We start from the raw sequence: 18,804 nt of genomic DNA on the forward strand, positions 1-18,804 counted from the left end.
AACAAAACAAAACAAAAAGCTGATCCAATTTACAGAAGTTTGCAGCTGTCTGACACCCACACATTTTCTAAGAAAGGCCTACAGGTAAAACACGGAGTCCCAGGCCCATAGCAGGAAGCGAGAAGCCCTTCCACCTCCCTCCGGCCCAGGATAGGCTGGCATGCCCCAGCACATTCTCTGCCGGGCAGCCTGACACAGCAGTTAAGACCCAGGCTTTGAAGTCAGACTGCCTGGGGTCAAATCCAGGCAATGTGTTTACTGGCTGTGCAACCTTACTCACTGTTAGAACCTTGATTTTCTCATCTATAAAACGGAACTAATAATAACTTGTTCATGAGCTGTTAGGAGACTTAAAGGGAGATGCACATGGAGTACCTTCATAAACACTCCCCACATCCCAGCTGGTGGCCTTCATCCTCCAGGCTCCAGGCTTACTTGCCATGGTCACACGCAGGCACTGGGGGCACTAGCCCTCAGCTCCTCCATGGGGCTCCTATGTGGAGGCAGACATGATGCTAGAGAACAGGGAGGAGGGATCCCAGTATTTCCTCCCAAAACACCTCTCCTGGTAGAGCCCAAGCCCCAGCCTCAGGCAAAGTTCATCCTTTCATGAACCAACACCCAATAATTCCACAACTAAACTCATTCTACACTCCACAGACATTAACACAACCTGCCCATGGCTGGAACAGATCTCTCTTCCAGAGTATCTGTTTCTTAAGCTCTATTGTGTAAAGGAAGAGTCAGCAAACTCTTCTGTAAAGGGGCAGATAGTACATTTTTTATATTTTAAGTAAGCTTTTTATATTTCCGGCTTTGCAAACTATTTGGTCTCTGTCGCAACTATTCATTTCTGCATTATAGCAGGAATGCAACCATAGGAATACACACACACACACACACACAGATACACACATACACACACACACATACACACACACATACACACACACACATACACACACATACACACATACACAGATACACATACACACACAGATACACACACAGATACACATACACACATACACACACAGATACACATACACACACGGATACACACACAGATACATGCATGCATGCACACACCCACACACACACACCCATGTGTGCACACATGCTTCCATAAGCAGCCTGCACAGAGCCAGTTAGCTATGCCAGCCCATTACCTGGCACAAACTTTACACTTGACACGATATATATGTATACATATATATTTATTTGAGGATGCCACTATGGATGGAGTGGAAGCATGTGCCATTGCGGGGAGGCAGGATTGGGGTCCCTACAAATGGAAGATCTTTCAAACATTCTTACCAAGTACCTTTGGGATGTGGTTCTGTACTTTTAACCCGAACAGCAATTGAGCTGATATTTTGGGGACTGTGATTGATTGTAAGGAAAGATGAAGAAGGCACTCCTGCAACAGCTTGAATCTGCCAGAACTGGAAGTGGGACGGCCTCCCCCACCTTCTCCGGGGAGTAAAGACCAACACCCCCAGACCACCCGGGCAGGTGAGCGTGGAGAGGGAGCACAATACAGAGAGGAAGGCCTTCTGCGTTTTCCATCAAAGGAAGGTTTTCGTTCCCAAAGCTGTTCTCCTGGGCTTCGTTTACTTTTGCTTCTAGTAATGTAAAATAAAAGGAGGCCAGGCGCAGCGGCTCGTGCCTGTAATCCCAGCACTTTGGGAGGCCAAGGCTGGCAGATCACCTGAGGTCAGGAGTTTGAGACCAGCCTGGACAACATGGTAAAACCCCGTCTCTACTAAAAATACGAAAATTAACTGGGCGTGGTGGTGCTCACTTGTAATTCCAGCTACTCAGGAGGCTGAGGCAGGAGAATCGCTTGAACCTGGCAGGCAGAGGTTGCAGTGAGCCAAGATCACACCACGGCACTCTAGCCTGGGCAACAAGAGTGAGACTCTGTCTCAAAAAAAAAAAACAAAAACAAAAAACGGCTGGGCATGGTGGCTCACACCTGTAATCCCAGCACTTTGGGAGGCCAAGCTGGGCAGATCACCTGAGGTCAGGAGTTCGAGACCAGCCTGGCCAACATGGCGAAACCCCGTCTCTACTTAAAAAAATACAAAAAATTAGCCAGGTGTGGTAGTGCGTGCCTGTAATCCCAGCTACTTGGGAGGCTGAGGCAGAAGAATCGCTGGAATCCAGGAGGCGGAGGTTGCAGTGAGCCAAGATTGTGCCTCTGCGCTCCAGCCTGGGCAAGAAGAGTGAAACTCTGTCTCAAAAAATATATATATAATCAAAGAAAACAGGGGCCTAACATGTCCCAGTAGAGACTGACCGTCCACACTGTTTAGGAAAGTGAGTAAAACCTCGAAAGCCTGTTAGGAGATGCACTTGGGACAGGGACAGTTGGATGCACATCACTCCCCATGCTTCCAACGCTTCCCACAGCTTGTCCGGTGCAGATTTGGGAACATGCTGGGCAGGCACAGACCAGGCCAGGCTGCTGACAGAGCACGGGTGTTCCCTCGGCAGCCCCCCGTGGCAGCGGGGTCTCCTAAGGCCCAGCGTGAACAGTGCTGTCTGTGTGAGGTCCTCACTTCTCTCCAGAAGCGGGAGGACTCTTGAAGACCTCAGCGTCTTCTGGCTTCAGAGACCCTGAAAACTGTCGCAGGTGCACTTCCTCCGGCTGAGCAGAGGGCCTATCTCGAGCACTTGCCTCTCTTAAAAGGGGGACCAGGGCAAAGTTCTTCCAGTGTCTGGCTGAAACTGAAGGGTAAAACACTATTACTACCTTGGATGCAGCAAAACAAGCATTCCCTTCTTGGCCTCCCAAGTCTCCAGACAAAAGGAGGCCCAGGCTGGGTGCGGTGGCTCACGCCTATAATCCCAGCACTTTGGGAGACCGAGACGGGTGGATCACCTGAGGTCAGGAGTTCGAGACCAGGAGTTCGAGACCGTCCTGACCAACATGGTGAAATCCTATCTCTACTAAAAATATAAAAAATAGCTGGGCATGGTGGCGCCTGCCTGTAATCCCAGTACTTGGGAGGCTGAGACAGGAGGATCGCTTGAACCTGGGAGGCCGAGGTTGCAGTGAGCTGAGATTGCACCACTGCACTCCAGACTAGGCAACAGAGGGAGACTCTGTCAAAAAAAAAAAAAAAAAAAAAAAAAAGGAGGCCCAGGCATGCAAGTGCTTCCTGAGGCACCGGGATCGGTGCAATGTCCTCCTCCCTCCACTGCTCAAAGAGCCCCATGCACTCTGGTTGTTCCTCAAATTCTCTTCCTCCATCCCAGCCTGACTTGCTTGCAGCCTCAGGAGAGCCTATCGCCTGCCCCTCTCGGCCTCCATCTCCTCCCTGCCCAAGTGGGAGGGAGAGAAGGTCTCCACAGAGCAACGCCGAGGCCTGTCCCGTGAGTGGCTCAACACCAGGGCAGCTCTGGGTGACAAGCACCAGCCAAAGAGGCAGGATTTGGGGTCCAGGCCCGCTGCACTCCAGCCTGGGCGACAGAAAGAGACTCCGTCTCAAAAAAAAAAAAAAAAGAAAAAAATTATAAAGGTGCAATCAGGCAACCTCCAACCATCCCCCATCCCTGCCCCAATTAACATGGATGTGTACACCCCTGCCCCTGGGTCAAAGCCTTTCTAAATATCACAGTGAACGTGCAGTGTTGTAAACCGCCAACAATGCTGTGCAAACGTCATACGAATCAACTGCCAAGTGAAACAGCAAATCTTGTCAAAGCTGTGGGATGTCACTAAATCAACAAGAGTGACATTGAAAAACTACTCAAATCACACGCAAAGCTATCTTTGAATAGCTCTCTGGCAAAGACAGACCAGTTAACTACTGACAAAGAGATCAACAATAAGCATTATTATGGGATGCAGGGATTGCTTCTAACTCAACTCACAGGAAAATCACATGATCGCAGGAGGCCTGTGGAAAAACCGATGGCGCCCTCAAGCAGTTTTCTAAAAATGAGCCTTTGATAAAATAGATTTTCGCTTCCAGCTATAATAGAGTATCTAGTACTGGGTTAGCCGTCCTGCTGCCAACGATCACAAAACTAGGCAACATACACGCAGCAAGTGTTTTTCAGGGATAGGACATTAGGCAGAGTGAAAAATGGCAGTCCTTCAAATAACACCCACGTAGCGGCTAAAGATTTTTAAAAATTAAAAATTAAAAAAAGGCCAGGACCGGTGGCTCACGCCTGTCATCCCAACACTTTGGGAGACAAGGTGGGCGGATCACCTAAGGTCAGGAGTTCGAGACCAGCCTGACCAACATGGTGAAACCCTGTCTCTACTCAAAATATAAAAATTAGCCTGGTGTGGTGGCGGGCGCCTGTAACCCCAGCTACTCAGGAGGCTGAGGTGGGAGGATCACTGGAACCCAGAAGGCGGAGGTTGCAGTGAGCCAAGATCGTGCCACTGCACACCAGCCTGGGCAACAGAGCAAGACTCCATCTCATAAATAAATAAATAAATAAATAAATAAATAAATAAATAAATAAATAACTGCAATTCCTAAGAGAAGTGAAAATCACAAGGGGAGCCCTATGATCTCCCTAACTTTCTGCCTGGGAACCATTTCCCCAACTACAACGCAGCGAGCTGCAGTCTAAGCAGAGCATGGAATTGTCTTTGAGTGAAAGAGAAAGAAATCAAGAACTGGGGCAGCTGAAGCAGCTAGAATCTGTGGATCCGAGCCCTGGAGAAGAGGAGGAAAGATTTATGGGGGTGGAAGCCCAGAAGTCTTTGGGGCAGGTGAGTTCCCCACCAGTCCTTGCTAAGAGCTGAGCTGTGCTAGTTCATGAGGGTGATTAGAGAGGGGTTCAGAGGATTTAAAGGGTGTTAAGACGGTCTCTGGGACTCTCAGAGCCCCAGTACCACTCAATCTTTAACGTCTCTGTCTCATTTTCATAAAGATAGAAAACAGAATAGGGGCCAAGGGGTTAGGGGCCAGAGGACAAGGGGTCAGGGAGGAGGGGACATAGAGTTATTACACGGGCACAGAGTTACTGTTTGGGATGATTAAAATGTTCTGGAAAAAGGCCGGGGCACAGTGGCTCACGCCTGTCATCCCAGCACTTTGGGAGGCCAAGGCAGGTGGATCACCTGAGGTTGGGAGACTAGCCTGGCCAACATGGTGAAACCCTGTTTCTACTATAAAAATACAAAAATTAGCCAGGCGAGGTGGCACGCACCTGTAATCCCAGCTACTTGGGAGGCTGAGGCAGGAGAATCACTTGAACCCGGGAGGCATAGTTTGCAGTAAGCCGTGATTGTGCCACTGCACTCCAGCCTGGGCGACAGAGTGAGACTCTGTCTCAAAAAAAAAAAAAAAATTTCTGGAAATAGATAGTGGTGATAGTTGTACAATAATGTAAATATACTTAATGACACTAAATTGTACACTTAAAAATGATTTAAATGGCAAGTTTTAGGAGATAAATATTTTACCACAGATTTTTACAATTAAATACCAAGTAATTCAAAAACAATGTTCAGGGTTGTAATTACAACTCAAAATTTGTCCACTATAAACTGTGCCTGCTTCATTTTTAAGTGTCCTCAATTAGACATTTATTTAATGTTTTCTATTAAATGTTTACCAGTAACTGTTAAACAGCTTCCTTTCTGGTAGTAATTTTCCTCGGAGTTTTTCTATTTTTTCTTTTTTTGAGACAGAGTCTCGCTCTGTCACCCAGGCTGGAGTGCAGTGGTGCGATCTCGTCTCACTGCAACCTCCACCTCCCAGGTTCAACCAATTCTTCTGCTTCAGCCTCCTGAGTAGCTGGGATTACAGGTGCCCGCCACCATGCCTGGCTAATTTTTGTATTTTTTTAGTACAGATGGGGTTTCACCATGTTAGCCAGGCTGGTCTCGAACTCCTGACCTCAGGCAATCCGCCTGCCTCGGCCTCCCAAAGTGCTGGGATGACAGGAGTGAGCCACTGCGCCCGACCTCCTTGGAGTTTTTCTGCTCAAGGCATCCCTTTCCTCTTCTCACCCTCCCCTCTTCTCCACCTGCCCAGCTGTGTCCATGAGTGACAAGTGTTCCCGTCTGCCTGTTTGTGTCCGCACAGCCTCACAGAGCTATGACGTTGCATGCACACATGTGGAATGAGGAACAGGGCCGAGGAGGCGGGGCAGCCCACACAAGGAGGCGGGGCGGGGCTGGGCTGCATCCCCTGGGGCGCCGAGGACAGGTGCCTGGGCTGGAGATGCTGGCACAGCCGCTTGCACAGGCCCAGTGAGTCGTCAGTGGTGACAGCATGTGTGAGGCACTCAAGTCAGCTCGTGACTATGCGCACATGGCTGACGTCAGGAGCTGCTACAGTGCCCGGGTCCTGGGGGGATGAGGAGCCCAGCAAGGCGTGGGGAACCTGCAATATGGGGAACTTGCCCAATGTCAGGCCACCAGCCAAGGAGGCGCCAAGCACTGGTCCCTCACGCCTCACCTCTGCTTGACCGCAGGGAGAAGCTCAGGGTGCGCTTGACGCCCTCACAGTTGCCCGGGTCTTCGTTGATGATGCCCACGTTGGTGTTCCAGGTGGTCCAGTTCACCTCGTCCACCCTGCAGGGTAAGGGGTCAAGGGAGCCTGAGAGCTCTGCCCAGCTTCCCAGGCCAAGGGCTCTGCCCACAGGCCAAGCCCAAGAAACGCACCCATCAGGATGGAGACACGGCGGGTCGGGGAGGGCAGAGAAGACTAGATTTTTGGACACCATCCCGACCGATGTGATCTCTGACCGTACTCTGAGGCCCAGGGACTTCACACATGGGATGCCGGGCTCTGACCCTGCTCACTAGAAGACCCCTTCTGGACAACTCGAATTTTCCAGAATTGACTGTCTGGGCCCCATCAGCTGAGATCGAAGATGGGTCTCCCGTGCACGCCCACAACGGAGCTCAGGACAGCCCCAATGCCCACAGGTGCTGTGGGGAGAGCCCCCCGTGCTCATGACCAGCCCCAGGAGGCCCTGAGGCAGGCTCTGTGTCCACAGGGGAGCCCCGAGGCTCCCAAGCTCTGATTCAGGTGCAGCCTGGATGTTACCTGAAGCACCACCTGTAGTCGTCCTTGCCGTCGGGTGTGTATCCCACCTGCAGCAGCTTGCCTGAGCGGAAGGCCTTCCTCATGCACTTGAGGAAGCTCTTCTCCGTGTCCAGGATGGTGATGGCTCTCTGCAGGAAGACACCACGGGCAGAGGAGCTGAGGGGCAGAGGGTGCATCCCAGGGCCTCCCTGGCTGCCAGTATCCACCTCCCCAGGGGCTCTCCCAGGCCCAGATGCTTCCCGGCTGGTTGTCCAGTGCCCTCCATGCTAGCTTGGTTTCTGTAGCCTGGCGGGGGCACAGTCTACACAAGGGGCACAGCCCGGCCAGCCCAGACCTGTCCAGGTGCCACTGGTGCCTGCCGGGCCTGGGCAGGGCAGCCCCAGGAGTGATATGGAGTGTCCCAGTCCCTGCCCTGAGGAGCTCACAAGGGGCAACATTGGGTAGGGGCTGAGAGCAGGGCCTCGGGGTGAGACTGCCTGGGCCAGGTCCTGGCTCTGCCACTTCCTAGCCATGTGGCCTTGAGTACAGATACCTAACTTCACTGTGCCTCAGCGCCTTCATTCAAAAATGGAACAGTATAGCCAGGCGCAGTGGCTCACGCCTGTAATCTCAGCACTTTGGGAGGCCAAGGCAGGCGGATCGCCTGAGGTCAGGAGTTCGAAACCAGCCTGGCCAACACGGTGAAACCCCATCTCGACTAAAAATACAAAAATTAGCTGGGTGTGGTGGCGGGCGCCTGCAATTCCAGTTACTAGGGAGGCTGAGGCGGGAGAATCGCTTGAACCCGGGAAGCAGAGGTTGCAGTGAGCCAAGATCATGCCAGTGCACTCCAGCCTAGGCAACAAGAGTGAAACTCCGTTTCAGAAAAAAAAAAAAGGGGGAACAGTAATAGAATCCACGGATTCTATGAGATCAGCTAAGACAGACAGTTAGTACAGCCCTACACTCCCTATCATAGAGAAAGTGCTTCTTCATCAGAACGAAACTTATTATTAGTAGTTGGGGATGCAGATGTGGCCCACAGGGTTCAGCAATGTAGCTGTCGGGGCCCTGCCTCATGATAGCTACTCCCGTGAGTCTGGCCTCTGGTGCCCACCTTACACCAGGCTCCTCTGAGGTGGATGGACACCCTGTGGGGCTGAGCCCTCCCCCTTCTTCCCTCCAGGACCACCCAGACCACAGCCAAGCACAGTGTCTATAAACACCAGCTACATTCATCTGCCCCTGAGCAAGTGCTGGCTGGGGGAACTGGCTGGAAGCCCACTGAGGGAGGTGCTGAGGCTGGATCCCTGGGCCTGGCCGGGCTTTCTACCCCCTCCTCAAATCCTGCAGGGCTCATGTACCCAGCGGGGTAAAGCAGCGGAGAGAGAGGCCCACACCCTCCTGGCCGCTCACCACCCCCCACTCCACCCACCCACCTGCAGCCAGCTGTGTAAGACAGCAGACGGAGCAGCCCATACCCTCCTGGCCGCTCACCACCCCCACTCCACCCACCCACCTGCAGCTTCCAGATGTTCTTGCTCTCCTGTGCGATCTTGTTGACCGTCTCGCCCATGAGGGCGATGAGCATGTTGAGCAGGAGGATGTAGGTGAGAATGACGTAGGCCAGCAGCAGGATGATGAAGACAGCCTTGAAGTCGTAGTTCTCGGTGAATTCCAGGTCGCCCATGCCGATGGTGAACTTGAACAGCTCCAGGCAGGTGGAGTACAGGCTGTTGTAGGAGCTATCGGGGGGCCTGCAGCCAGGCCCCCGCCACCTGTGCGAGGTGGACTCAGACGGCAGGGAGTCGTTCTTCCCGTCTTCAATCAGCGTCACCACCGCTACAGGGCACAGGGAGGGCGGGGTGCCACTGGATAGAAGCCCATACCCCAAGTCCCCTGACGTACACCCTCCTACTCAGTCTCCGATAGCTTTGTGAGAAGTTATTTTTAAAGCACTCCTTCTTTAAAACTAACAAAAATATTTCAAAGTATATTTTTAAGAACTTTATCATCATCTGCTAGAAAAATAAATAAATATATAAATCTCTATGTACAATGTGAATATAGCCACCTTTGTTCAGTGCACAACCTGCTTAACCGTACATGTCAGCTCTGGCTCCACATCTGCTTTGTCCCTCACACCCTGTCGGACTGCATCTCTCAGAGGTCCATTTTGCAACCATGAGCACACAGCAGCTCAGAGCAGAATGACCTCTCCCCACATTCTGCCTGCTTCTTTGGGAAGTGTGGCCGGCCCAGAGTCTGAGGGCCTCTGCAGCAGTTGTGCACTGTGGGTGCTGATTATCAGTATCCACTAACCCCCCGGCCTAGTCCCTTCCTGTACCTACTGAAATGCAAGGCCTTCAGATCCAGGTGCCAGAGCCCACACCTGTTAGGTCTCTCCTAGCCACAGCTGCCCATCCCTCCTAGCCAGAGATTCCAACACAAACCACAGGGTGGGGACAGGGAGGGTGCACCATGTGAACTAGGCAACTGTGGGACTCGGGTGAGCATCAGAGCAGAGTCCAGTGCTCAAAAAATGATGTGGAGGCCGGGTGTGGTGGCTCATGCCTATAATCCCAGCACTTTGGGAGGCCGAGGTGGGTGGATCACCTGAGGTCAGGAGTTTGGGATCAGCCTGGCCAACACGGTGAAACCCCGTCTCTACTAAAAACAAAAATTAGCCGGGGGTGGTGGCGGGTGCCTGTAATCCCAGCTACACGGGAGGCAGAGGCAGGAGAATCGCTTGAACCCAGGGGGCGGAGGTTGCAGATCGCACCGCTGCACTCCAGCCTGGGTGACAGAGTGAGACTTCATCTCAAAAAAAAAATAAATAAATAAATGATGTGGACATGTCAAAAGAGCACAGGAGCCAGCTGGAAGGGACTCCCTGTGACTAATCTCAGACAATTTGAGTATAAAATAAAAGAGGATAGTCAGGATCATAACCCATTTAACAAAGTGAGAATCCCTGAAAATAAAAGACTGCACGAGGCCATTCTAATACAAATAAATACACAGGAGTGGGGAATGGAAAGCTCTTCTCTACAGTAGAATGCCAGGTCAGAAATGCACAAGCAATGATGGAGTTAGAAGATCATCGTGTCCGGGCACAGTGGCTCACGCCTGTCATCCCAGCACTTCGGGAGGCCAAGGCAGGCGGATCACCTGAGGTCAGGAGTTCGAGACCAGCCTGAGCAACATGGTGAAACCCCGTCTGTACTAAAAATATAAAAATTAGCCGGGCATGGTGATGGGCAGCTGTAATCCCAGCTACCCGGGAGGCTGAGGCAGGAAAATTGCTTGAACCTGGAGGCGAAGGCTGCAGTGAGCCAAGATGGCACCACTGCACGCCAGCCTGGGTGACAGAGCGAGACTCCTTCTCCAAAAAAAAAAAAAAAAAGAAAATCATCATTTGGCCACCATGATAGGATGAAGTGATTCAGGTAAGACTCATCAAGGGATGCCAACATTCCTGGGTGAAAGTCTGATGAGAAACAGGCTAGTCACATAGTTTCACAGCATCTCCTTGAAAAGTATCCATTACAAAGGTAAATATAGTAACTTTACAGTGGAAAAGTCTAGCAGATCAACCAAAACCAACTCATCAAAGCTAACGTCACCAGAAGTGAGACAGACATCATGTGACTTCCAATAAAACACACAGCAGAAGACATACGTCGCTTCTTGATATTCTGGCCAAAATGCATGCCTGGCTATAATCATGAGGAAACATCAGACACACCCAAATTCAGAAACACTGTCAAAACCACTGGTCTCTACTCATTACAAATTCTAAGGTTGCAAATGACAAGGGATGACACAGGAACTGCCCCAGATTAAAGGAGACTAAGGCCAGGTGCGGTGGCTCACGCCTGTCATTCTAGCACTTTGGTGAGCCGAGGAGGGCAGATCGCTTGAGGTCAGGAGCTCAAGACCAACATGGCAAAAATCCCATCTCTACTAAAAATACAAAAAATAAATAAATAAATAGCCAGGTGTGGTGGCGGGCACCTGTAATCCCAGCTACTCGGGAGGCTGAGGCACAAGAATCACTTGAACCCTGGAAGTGGAGGTTGTAGTGAGCCAAGATGGTGCCACTGTACTCCAGTCCGGGCAACAGCATAAGACTCTGTCTCAAAAAATAATTAATGGCCAGGCACGGTGGCTCACGCCTGTAATCCCAGCACTTTGGGAGGCCGAGACGGGCGGATCACGAGGTCAGGAGATCGAGACCATCCTGGCTAACATGGTGAAACCCCGTCTCTACTAAAAATGCAAAAAACTAGCCGGGCGTGGTGGCGGGCGTGGTGGCGGGCGCCTGTAGTTCCAGCTACTCGGGAGGCTGAGGCAGGAGAATGGCGTAAACCCGGGAGGCGGAGCTTGCAGTGAGCTGAGATCCGGCCACTGCACTCCAGCCTGGGCCACAGAGTGAGACTCCGCCTCAAAAAAAAAAAAAAAGGATAGTCAGGATCATAACCCATTTAACAAAGTGAGAATCCGTGAAAACAAGACTCCATGAGGCCATTCTGATACAAATAAATACGCAGGAGTGGGGAATGGAAAGCTCTTCTCTACAGTAGAATGCCAGGTAAGAAATGTAGAAGCAATGATGGAGTTAGAAGATCATCGTGTCCGGGTGCGATGGCTCACGCCTGTCATCCCAGCACTTCGGGAGGCCAAGGCAGGCGGATCACCTGAGGTCAGGAGTTCGAGACCAGCCTGGCCAATATGCTAAAACTCCGTCTCTATTAAAAATATAAAAACTAGCCAGGCATGGTGGTGTGTGCCTGTAATCCCCGCTACTTGGGAGGCTGAGGCAGGAGAATTGCTTGAACCCAGGAGACGGAGGTTGCAGTGAGCCAACACAGTGCCACTGTACTCCAGCCTCAGCAACAGAGACTCCGTCTTAAATAATAATAATAATAAATTAATTATTAAAGGAGACCAAAGAAGCATGACAATGGAAGGTAATGCATGATCTCGGATTCTCATTTTCTAATAAAGACATTATTAGGACAATTGGTGAAGTTCAAATAAGGGCTATGGGTTAGCTAATAGTGTGGGTCGATGTTACCTTCTTGATTGTGATCACTGAACTGTGTTTATGTAAAATAACTTTCTTTTAGAAGTACATACTGAAGCCGGGCGCGGTGGCTCAAGCCTGTAATCCCAGCACTTTGGGAGGCCAAGACGGGCAGATCACAAGGTCAGGAGATCGAGACCATCCTGGCTAACACTGTGAAACCCCGTCTCTACTAAAAAATACAAAAAACTAGCCGGGCGAGGTGGCGGGCACCTGTAGTCCCAGCTACTCGGGAGGCTGAGGCAGGAGAATGGCGTGAACCCGGGAGGCAGAGCTTGCAGTGAGCTGAGATCCGGCCACTGCACTCCAGCCCGGGTGACAGAGTGAGACTCCATCTCAAAAAAAAAAAAAGAAGTATTTCTTCTTTTTTTTTCAGAACACACTGAAGTATTTCATGGTAAAGGGCTGATCACATCTGCAACTTACTCTGTTTTTTTCACACGTGGCATATGTGTTCATGTTTGTGCGTGAGCATGTGTATGGGTAGAGAAAGTGGTAACATAAAATGTGGTAATTTGGAGGCAATCTGGGTCAAGAGTGTAGAGAAGTTATTGGTTCTATTCTTACAACTTGTCTGAAGTCTGAAATAATGTCAAAATTAAAAGTTGAAGGGCCGGGCACGGTGGCTCACACCTGTAATCCCAACACTTTGGGAGGCCAAGGCGGGTGGATCACAAGGTCTGGAGTTCGCAACCAGCCTCAGCAACATGGTGGAAACCCCGTCTCTACTAAAGTACAAAAAATTAGCTGGGCGTGGCATTGTGCACCTGTAGTCCTAGCTACTCGGAAGGCTGACGTAGGAGAATTGCTTGAACTTGGGAGGCAGAGGTTGCAGTGAGCCGAGTTTGCGCCACTGCACTCCAGCCTTGGTGACACAGTGAGACTCCATCTCAAAAAAAAAAAAAAAAAAGTTGAAAAACCAACTGAGCCAAAATGCTATGCGACAGCCACAGCACTTCCAGCCCGGAAAATTCTTAGAGCATTTTATATATCATGTGGCCAAGTTCTGGGGCTCATTTCAGTGCGTCCTCTGTCCACCCTCTCTGTCACTTGCAGACATGCACCTGCCTACCAGGTGCCTTCTCATTCAGCTCCTGGCAGAGTCTTCAGGAGGTTCAGGCAAGCAGGACCCCTGCCCTTCCCCATCCCTGACCAAGCTCATTACCTGTGGAAAACCCGAACAAGAAGACGACATAGACGAACATGAAACGACACAGGTCTCTCAGGATCATCTGTAGGAGACAGCAGGCTCATTAGGGCCGAGGCCAGGTCCGGGAGGAGCTGAGGGAAGGACCGAGCCGCACCGGCCTGGGGGTGCATCTTGAGAACATGCAGGAGGGTTTGCGTTGCTGGTTCTCAGCTCTGGGGTCATGAGGGAGTCACCTGCCCTTTCCCCATAGCCTTTGTTCTAGTCGGGAGACGGACGCCTGGTGTGCAGAGGGGTCAGGTTTCAGGGGATCCCCCCTACACTCACCTGGGTCAGGGCTAGATTGCTTGATTCTTGGAAAATGGGCTGGGAGCTAAACCAGCCCCTTCCCAGGCAAGACAGAGAGGATGGGCGGAGTTCCTGGAACAGCATCTCACCCGCCCACCAGGTGAGCGGGCTCTGAGGAGACCCACTGGGGCCCAGGGCACCCACCTTCTCTATCATGACCGCGTAGATGCCCATCTGCTGGAAGCCACGGGTGTAGTAGAGCATGTTGGTCCAGCCCAAGGCCAGGGAGAACACCATGGAGGCCACGTACTCCTTGAGGTGGCTGAAGTACAGCACCACGGTGGCCAGCATGAACAGTGACTGCAGAAAGCTGAGGGCGGAGGGGCAGAAAGCTCCGTCTACAGGAGCCCGGGAGGCCTGGCGCCCCCCGAACAAAAGGCCGCAGGCTGCTCAGAGGACCAGACTGCAGGCCACGATAGGAACTAGGGTTGGGCTGTCCTGCTTCCTTCAGCCCAGGCGTTCTCCATGGAAGCAGCATCATCCCCAAGGAGCAGAAACTGGCTTGGTGAGGAGCTGTGCAAAGTCTCACTCTTTTTATGTATAAAGCACAGATATAAATACAGTACATAAAGGCCAGGCGCAGTGGCTCACGCCTGTAATCCCAGCCCTTTGGGAGGCTGAGGCAAGTGGAGCATGAGGTCAAGAGTTGGAGGCCAGCCTGACCAACATCGTGAAAGTCCACCTCTACTAAAAATACAGAAACAAACAAAAAAATTAGCCAGGCATGGTGGCGTATGCCTGTAATCCCAGCTACTCAGGAGGCTGAGCTAAGATTGTGCCACTGCACTCCAGCCTGGGAGACAGAGTGAGACTCTGTCAAGAAAGAAAGAAGAGAGAAAGAGAGAGAGAGAGGTGGAAGGAGGGAGGGAGGGAGGGAGGGAGGGAAGGAAGGAAGAACATAAAAGGATATATAGTAGCCAGGCATGGTGGCTCACACCTGTAATCCCAGCACTTTGAGAGGTCGAGACGGGCAGATCACTTGAGGTCAGGAGTTCGAGATCAGCCTGGCTAACACAACGAAACCCCGTCTCTACTAAAAATACAAAAATTAGCTAGGCAAGGTACACACCTCCAATCCCAGTTACTGGGGATGCTGAGACAGGAGAATCGCAATACTATGCAGAACACTGTTTCTATTAGGCAGGTAAATCAGTGTGTGCTAAACCTACAGACCTTGCCTCTTGAGTTTGCCTTTCGGGGCTAAAGCATAGGTATCTCAAGATTAGGGGGAAAACGGAGGAAAATAACCCATTCTACCAAAAAGGTGCCTGCACTGCTATGTTTATCAAAGCACTATTCACACAATAGCAAAGCATGGAATCAATCCAGGTGCCCATCCATGGTAGACTGGATAATCAAAATGTGGTACGTATATACCATGGAATACTATGCAGCCATAAAAAAGAATGAGATCATGTCCTTTGCAGCAACATGGATGCAGCTGGAGGCTATTATCCTAAGCAAATTAGCACAGAAACAGAAAACCAAACCCCACATGTCCTCACTTACATGTGGAGCAAAACACTGGGTGCCCACAGGCACAAAGACGGGAACAGTAAACACTGAGAGAACTACCTATCAGGTACTATGTTCACTACTTGGGTGACCAGATCATTAAACCCCCAGACCTCAGCATCATACACTATACCTACCTAATAAACCTGCACATGTACCCCCAAATCTAAATTCTTTTAAAAAATTAAAATAAAAAAGTGTACCTTTCACGATCATGTAAAATAAAGCTGATTCTAGTTTTACTTGCCCAAAAAAAAAAAAAAAAGATGGGGTGAAAGGGTGGGGTTTGTGAGTCCTACGGACAAGCTAGCTGCAAGAGATTCAAAATCATTCCTTGCTCTTCCAGGAAGGAAGAGATCAGGACGGGGCTGTGAGTCAAGATCCCATTCCGGAAGGTCCTCGGCACATACTGGGGCTTGAGGCTCTGGCTTACTTTCTGAAGGAAGGAGGTTCCCTGCCACATCCGCACTGTTCCATTAATTTATTTAGAGATGGTATCTCGCTCTGTTACCTAGGCCGGAGTGCAATGGCACGATCTTGGCTCACTGCAACCTCTGTCTCCCGAGTTCAAGCAATTCTCCCACCTCAGCCTCCTGAGTAGCTGGGATTACAGGTGCGTGCCACCACACCCAGCTAATTTTTGTATTGTATTTTTAGTAGAGACGGGTTTTCACCATGTTGGCCAGGCTGGTCTTGAACTCCTGACCTCAAGTGATCTGCCCTCCTCAGCCTCCCAAAGTGCTGGGATGACAGGCATGAGCCACCGCGCCCGGCCATCCACACTGTTCTATAACTGTGCTTTCACTCATCTGCCTCCTCCTAAAGCAGTGGTTCTCAACCAGGAGTGATTCTGGCACCACCCCCGAAACAAGTGAGGGGCCTTTGGCCGTATCTGGAGATGTTCCTGATTGTCAAGACTGGGGGTTGGGGAAGAGCTCCAGGCATCTGCGAGTAGAGACCAGTGATGCTGCTAAATATTCTACAATGCACGGGGCAGTCCCACCCCCCACCACAACTAAACACTATCCAGTCCAAAGAAGCAACAGTGCCAAGGTTGCAGAACCCCCCGTTAAAGACAGGAAACTCCCTAAAGGCGGGCACCATGTCTGTTTCATCCAGTATTCCAGGGTCAACCCCGTGAACGGCCGATGGATGGACAATGAGTGGGAAGGTGAACCAGGGTGAAGAACCATGTCACTTGGACTGTAAGCCACGGCACGGTTGCTCCATCCCTGGCCCCTGGCACAGAGCAGGCCCTCAGTATTCATTCATGCCCCGAGTATGTATTGAGTGCCTTCCGTCCCTCCCTCAGCATGTTCACTGAGGTCCTACTATGTGGTCCCAGGCCGGCATGAGTGAGAGCTCAAGTGAGAACTGATTGCTGTCACCTGGGGCCTGGACTGGAAATGAGTCAAAGTGTCACTTACAAAAGCATCTCACTGTAGCTGTCCACAAACAGGGTCTTCATCGATGGCCGCCTCTGCAGGAAATACTGAATCTGCAGGAAAACAGAGAGAGTAAGATCCCAGGCAATGCTCAATGTGGCTAAATGGTGAACGTTCAGATGCTTCCTAAATGGCACCACGATGAGGTGGCCGAATGTGTGAAAGCAGAGATTGTGAAAAGAGCAGAACAGCATGGGTCAGGCCAATGGGGTAACACTAGGTGGCCCAGTCAGTAGAGATAGTTAAAAATACATGGTGGAAACTGGGTGCGGTGGCTCACGCCTGTCATCCCAACACTTTGGGAGGCCAAGGCGGGTGGATCACCTGAGGTCAGGAGTTCGAGACCAGCCTGGCCAACATGGTGAAACCCTGTCTCTACTAAAAATACAAAACAATTAGCTGGGTGCGGTGGCACGTGCCTGTAATCCCAGCTACTCACGGCGCTGAGGCAGGAAAATTGCTTGAACCCAGGAGGCAGAGGTTGCAGTGAGCCAAGCTAGTGCCACTGTACTCCAGCCTGGCTGACAGTGAGACTCTGTCTCAAAAAAAAAAAAAAAAAAAAAAAAATTACACAGTGGATTTACAACTATACCCAGAAGTACAGACAGGAAGGAAAATCATCAAAATGTTATCAGTTGCCGTATTGAATTGGACAAATTGTTTTCTTCTTTCTAATTGGCGCTTTTTCCTAATTTTTTTTTTAAGAGATCAGAGTCTCACTATGTTGCCCAGGCTGGTCTCAAACTCCTGGCCTCAACCTCCCAAGTAGCTGGGATTACAAGCATGAGCCACTTTTTTCTTAATTTTTCACATGCCGAGCATACTTTTTTTTAATTTTAAGTAAGCGTTAAAATAAAAATTCTTGTAACAAGCCGCCACTGTCAGCCCAGAGTCCTGTGCAAGCCACCCCCACACTTCTGCTCCCTCCCACAGGCCAATCCTGCTTTTGCCACTCCAGCCACACTTGCTACTGTGGCATTGTACTTTACTGTAATGTAAACCATGAGTGTGAAAAGAAAGACAGTTGTCTCTGTGAAGACAAAGTTCAATGACACAACAATTCCATAAAGGTGAGTAACTTAAAAAAAAATTGGGTAGAGCTTACACCAAAAAAGCCTGGGGGATAAAACTCACAATCGAAGGTCAGGCACGGTGGCCCAAGCCTGTAATCCCAGCACTTTGGGAGGCCAAGGTGGGCAGATCACGAGGTCAGGAGATCGAGACCATCCTGGCTAACATGGTGAAACCCCATCTCTACTAAAAATACAAAAAATTAGCTGGGTGTGGTGGCGGGTACCTGTAGTCCCAGCTACTTGGGAGGCTGAGGCAGGAGAACGGCATGAACATGGGAGGCGGAGCTTGCAGTGAGCCAAGACTGCGCCACTGCACTCCAGCCTGGGCAACAGAGCGAGACTCCATCTCAAAAAAAAAAAAAAAATCACAGTGGAGCCTGGGCACAGTGACGGCTTCCTGTAGTTCCAGCTACTCCAGAGGCTGAGGTGGGAGGATCGCTTGAGCCCAGGAGACAGAAGTTGCAGTGAGCCATGATCATACCACTGCACTCCAGCCTGGGTGACATAGCAAGACCCCATCTTATAAAAATTAAAATTAAAATACTACAAGAGTTTCTGGGGTCAAAAAAAAAAAAAAAACCAACAATCATCTGAAATTCTACATTCAGACTTTTTTGTATGCATCTAAGTTCTCACTCTTCTTTAAAGAAGCTGGAACTCAAAATCTTAGATGATAGAAATATGGTTTTTGCAAGAAAGGTGACATAAAATCTGAAACAGTGAGTCCCACATTCAAAAAAAAGATTACTCCTGCATTAAAAAAAAAATGGCCAAGGATTGCACATATTGGAGTTTCCAGTTAAAAATAAGACAATTCCTTGCTGGTGCAATGGCTCACGCATGTAATCCCAGCACTTTGGGAAGCTGAGACAGGCAGATCACCTGAGGTCAGGAGTTCGAGACCAGCCTGGCCAACATGGTGAAACCCCGTCTCTACTAAAAATACAAAAAAAAAAAAAAAAAAAAAAAAGCCAGGCATGGTGGCAGGTGCCTGTAATCCCAGCTACCTGGGAGGCTGAGGCAGGAGAATTGCTTGAACTCAAGAGGCGGGGGTTGCAGTGAGCCAACATCGCACCACTGGCCTCCAGTCTGGACAACAAAGTGAAACTCCATCTGAAAAAACCAACCAACCAAACAAAGATTCCAGTATACATGGAGATTTCCTTCATAGCTCAGA

The 18,804-nt window shown here is 50.4% G+C and overlaps 1 protein-coding gene across 1 annotated transcript in view; it reads right to left on the minus strand.

Annotated features, from left to right (window-relative positions):
* Positions 1-2,251: 2,251 nt before the first annotated feature.
* The window catches only part of TRPV1 (transient receptor potential cation channel subfamily V member 1), a 31,283-nt gene continuing 14,730 nt past the window's right edge, over positions 2,252-18,804 (minus strand). Inside the window, exons 10-16 of the mRNA XM_023184724.1 lie at positions 16,537-16,607; positions 13,739-13,904; positions 13,265-13,331; positions 8,530-8,852; positions 7,032-7,159; positions 6,438-6,553; positions 2,252-2,733 (exon numbers count right to left, since the gene is read on the minus strand). Of these exons, the coding sequence (XP_023040492.1) occupies positions 2,561-2,733; positions 6,438-6,553; positions 7,032-7,159; positions 8,530-8,852; positions 13,265-13,331; positions 13,739-13,904; positions 16,537-16,607 (1,044 nt within the window). The 3' untranslated portion in view covers positions 2,252-2,560. The remainder of the gene's footprint in view (positions 2,734-6,437; positions 6,554-7,031; positions 7,160-8,529; positions 8,853-13,264; positions 13,332-13,738; positions 13,905-16,536; positions 16,608-18,804) is intronic.

Source organism: Piliocolobus tephrosceles, chromosome 16 (assembly GCF_002776525.5).
Source record: "Piliocolobus tephrosceles isolate RC106 chromosome 16, ASM277652v3, whole genome shotgun sequence".
NCBI lineage: Eukaryota > Metazoa > Chordata > Mammalia > Primates > Cercopithecidae > Piliocolobus > Piliocolobus tephrosceles.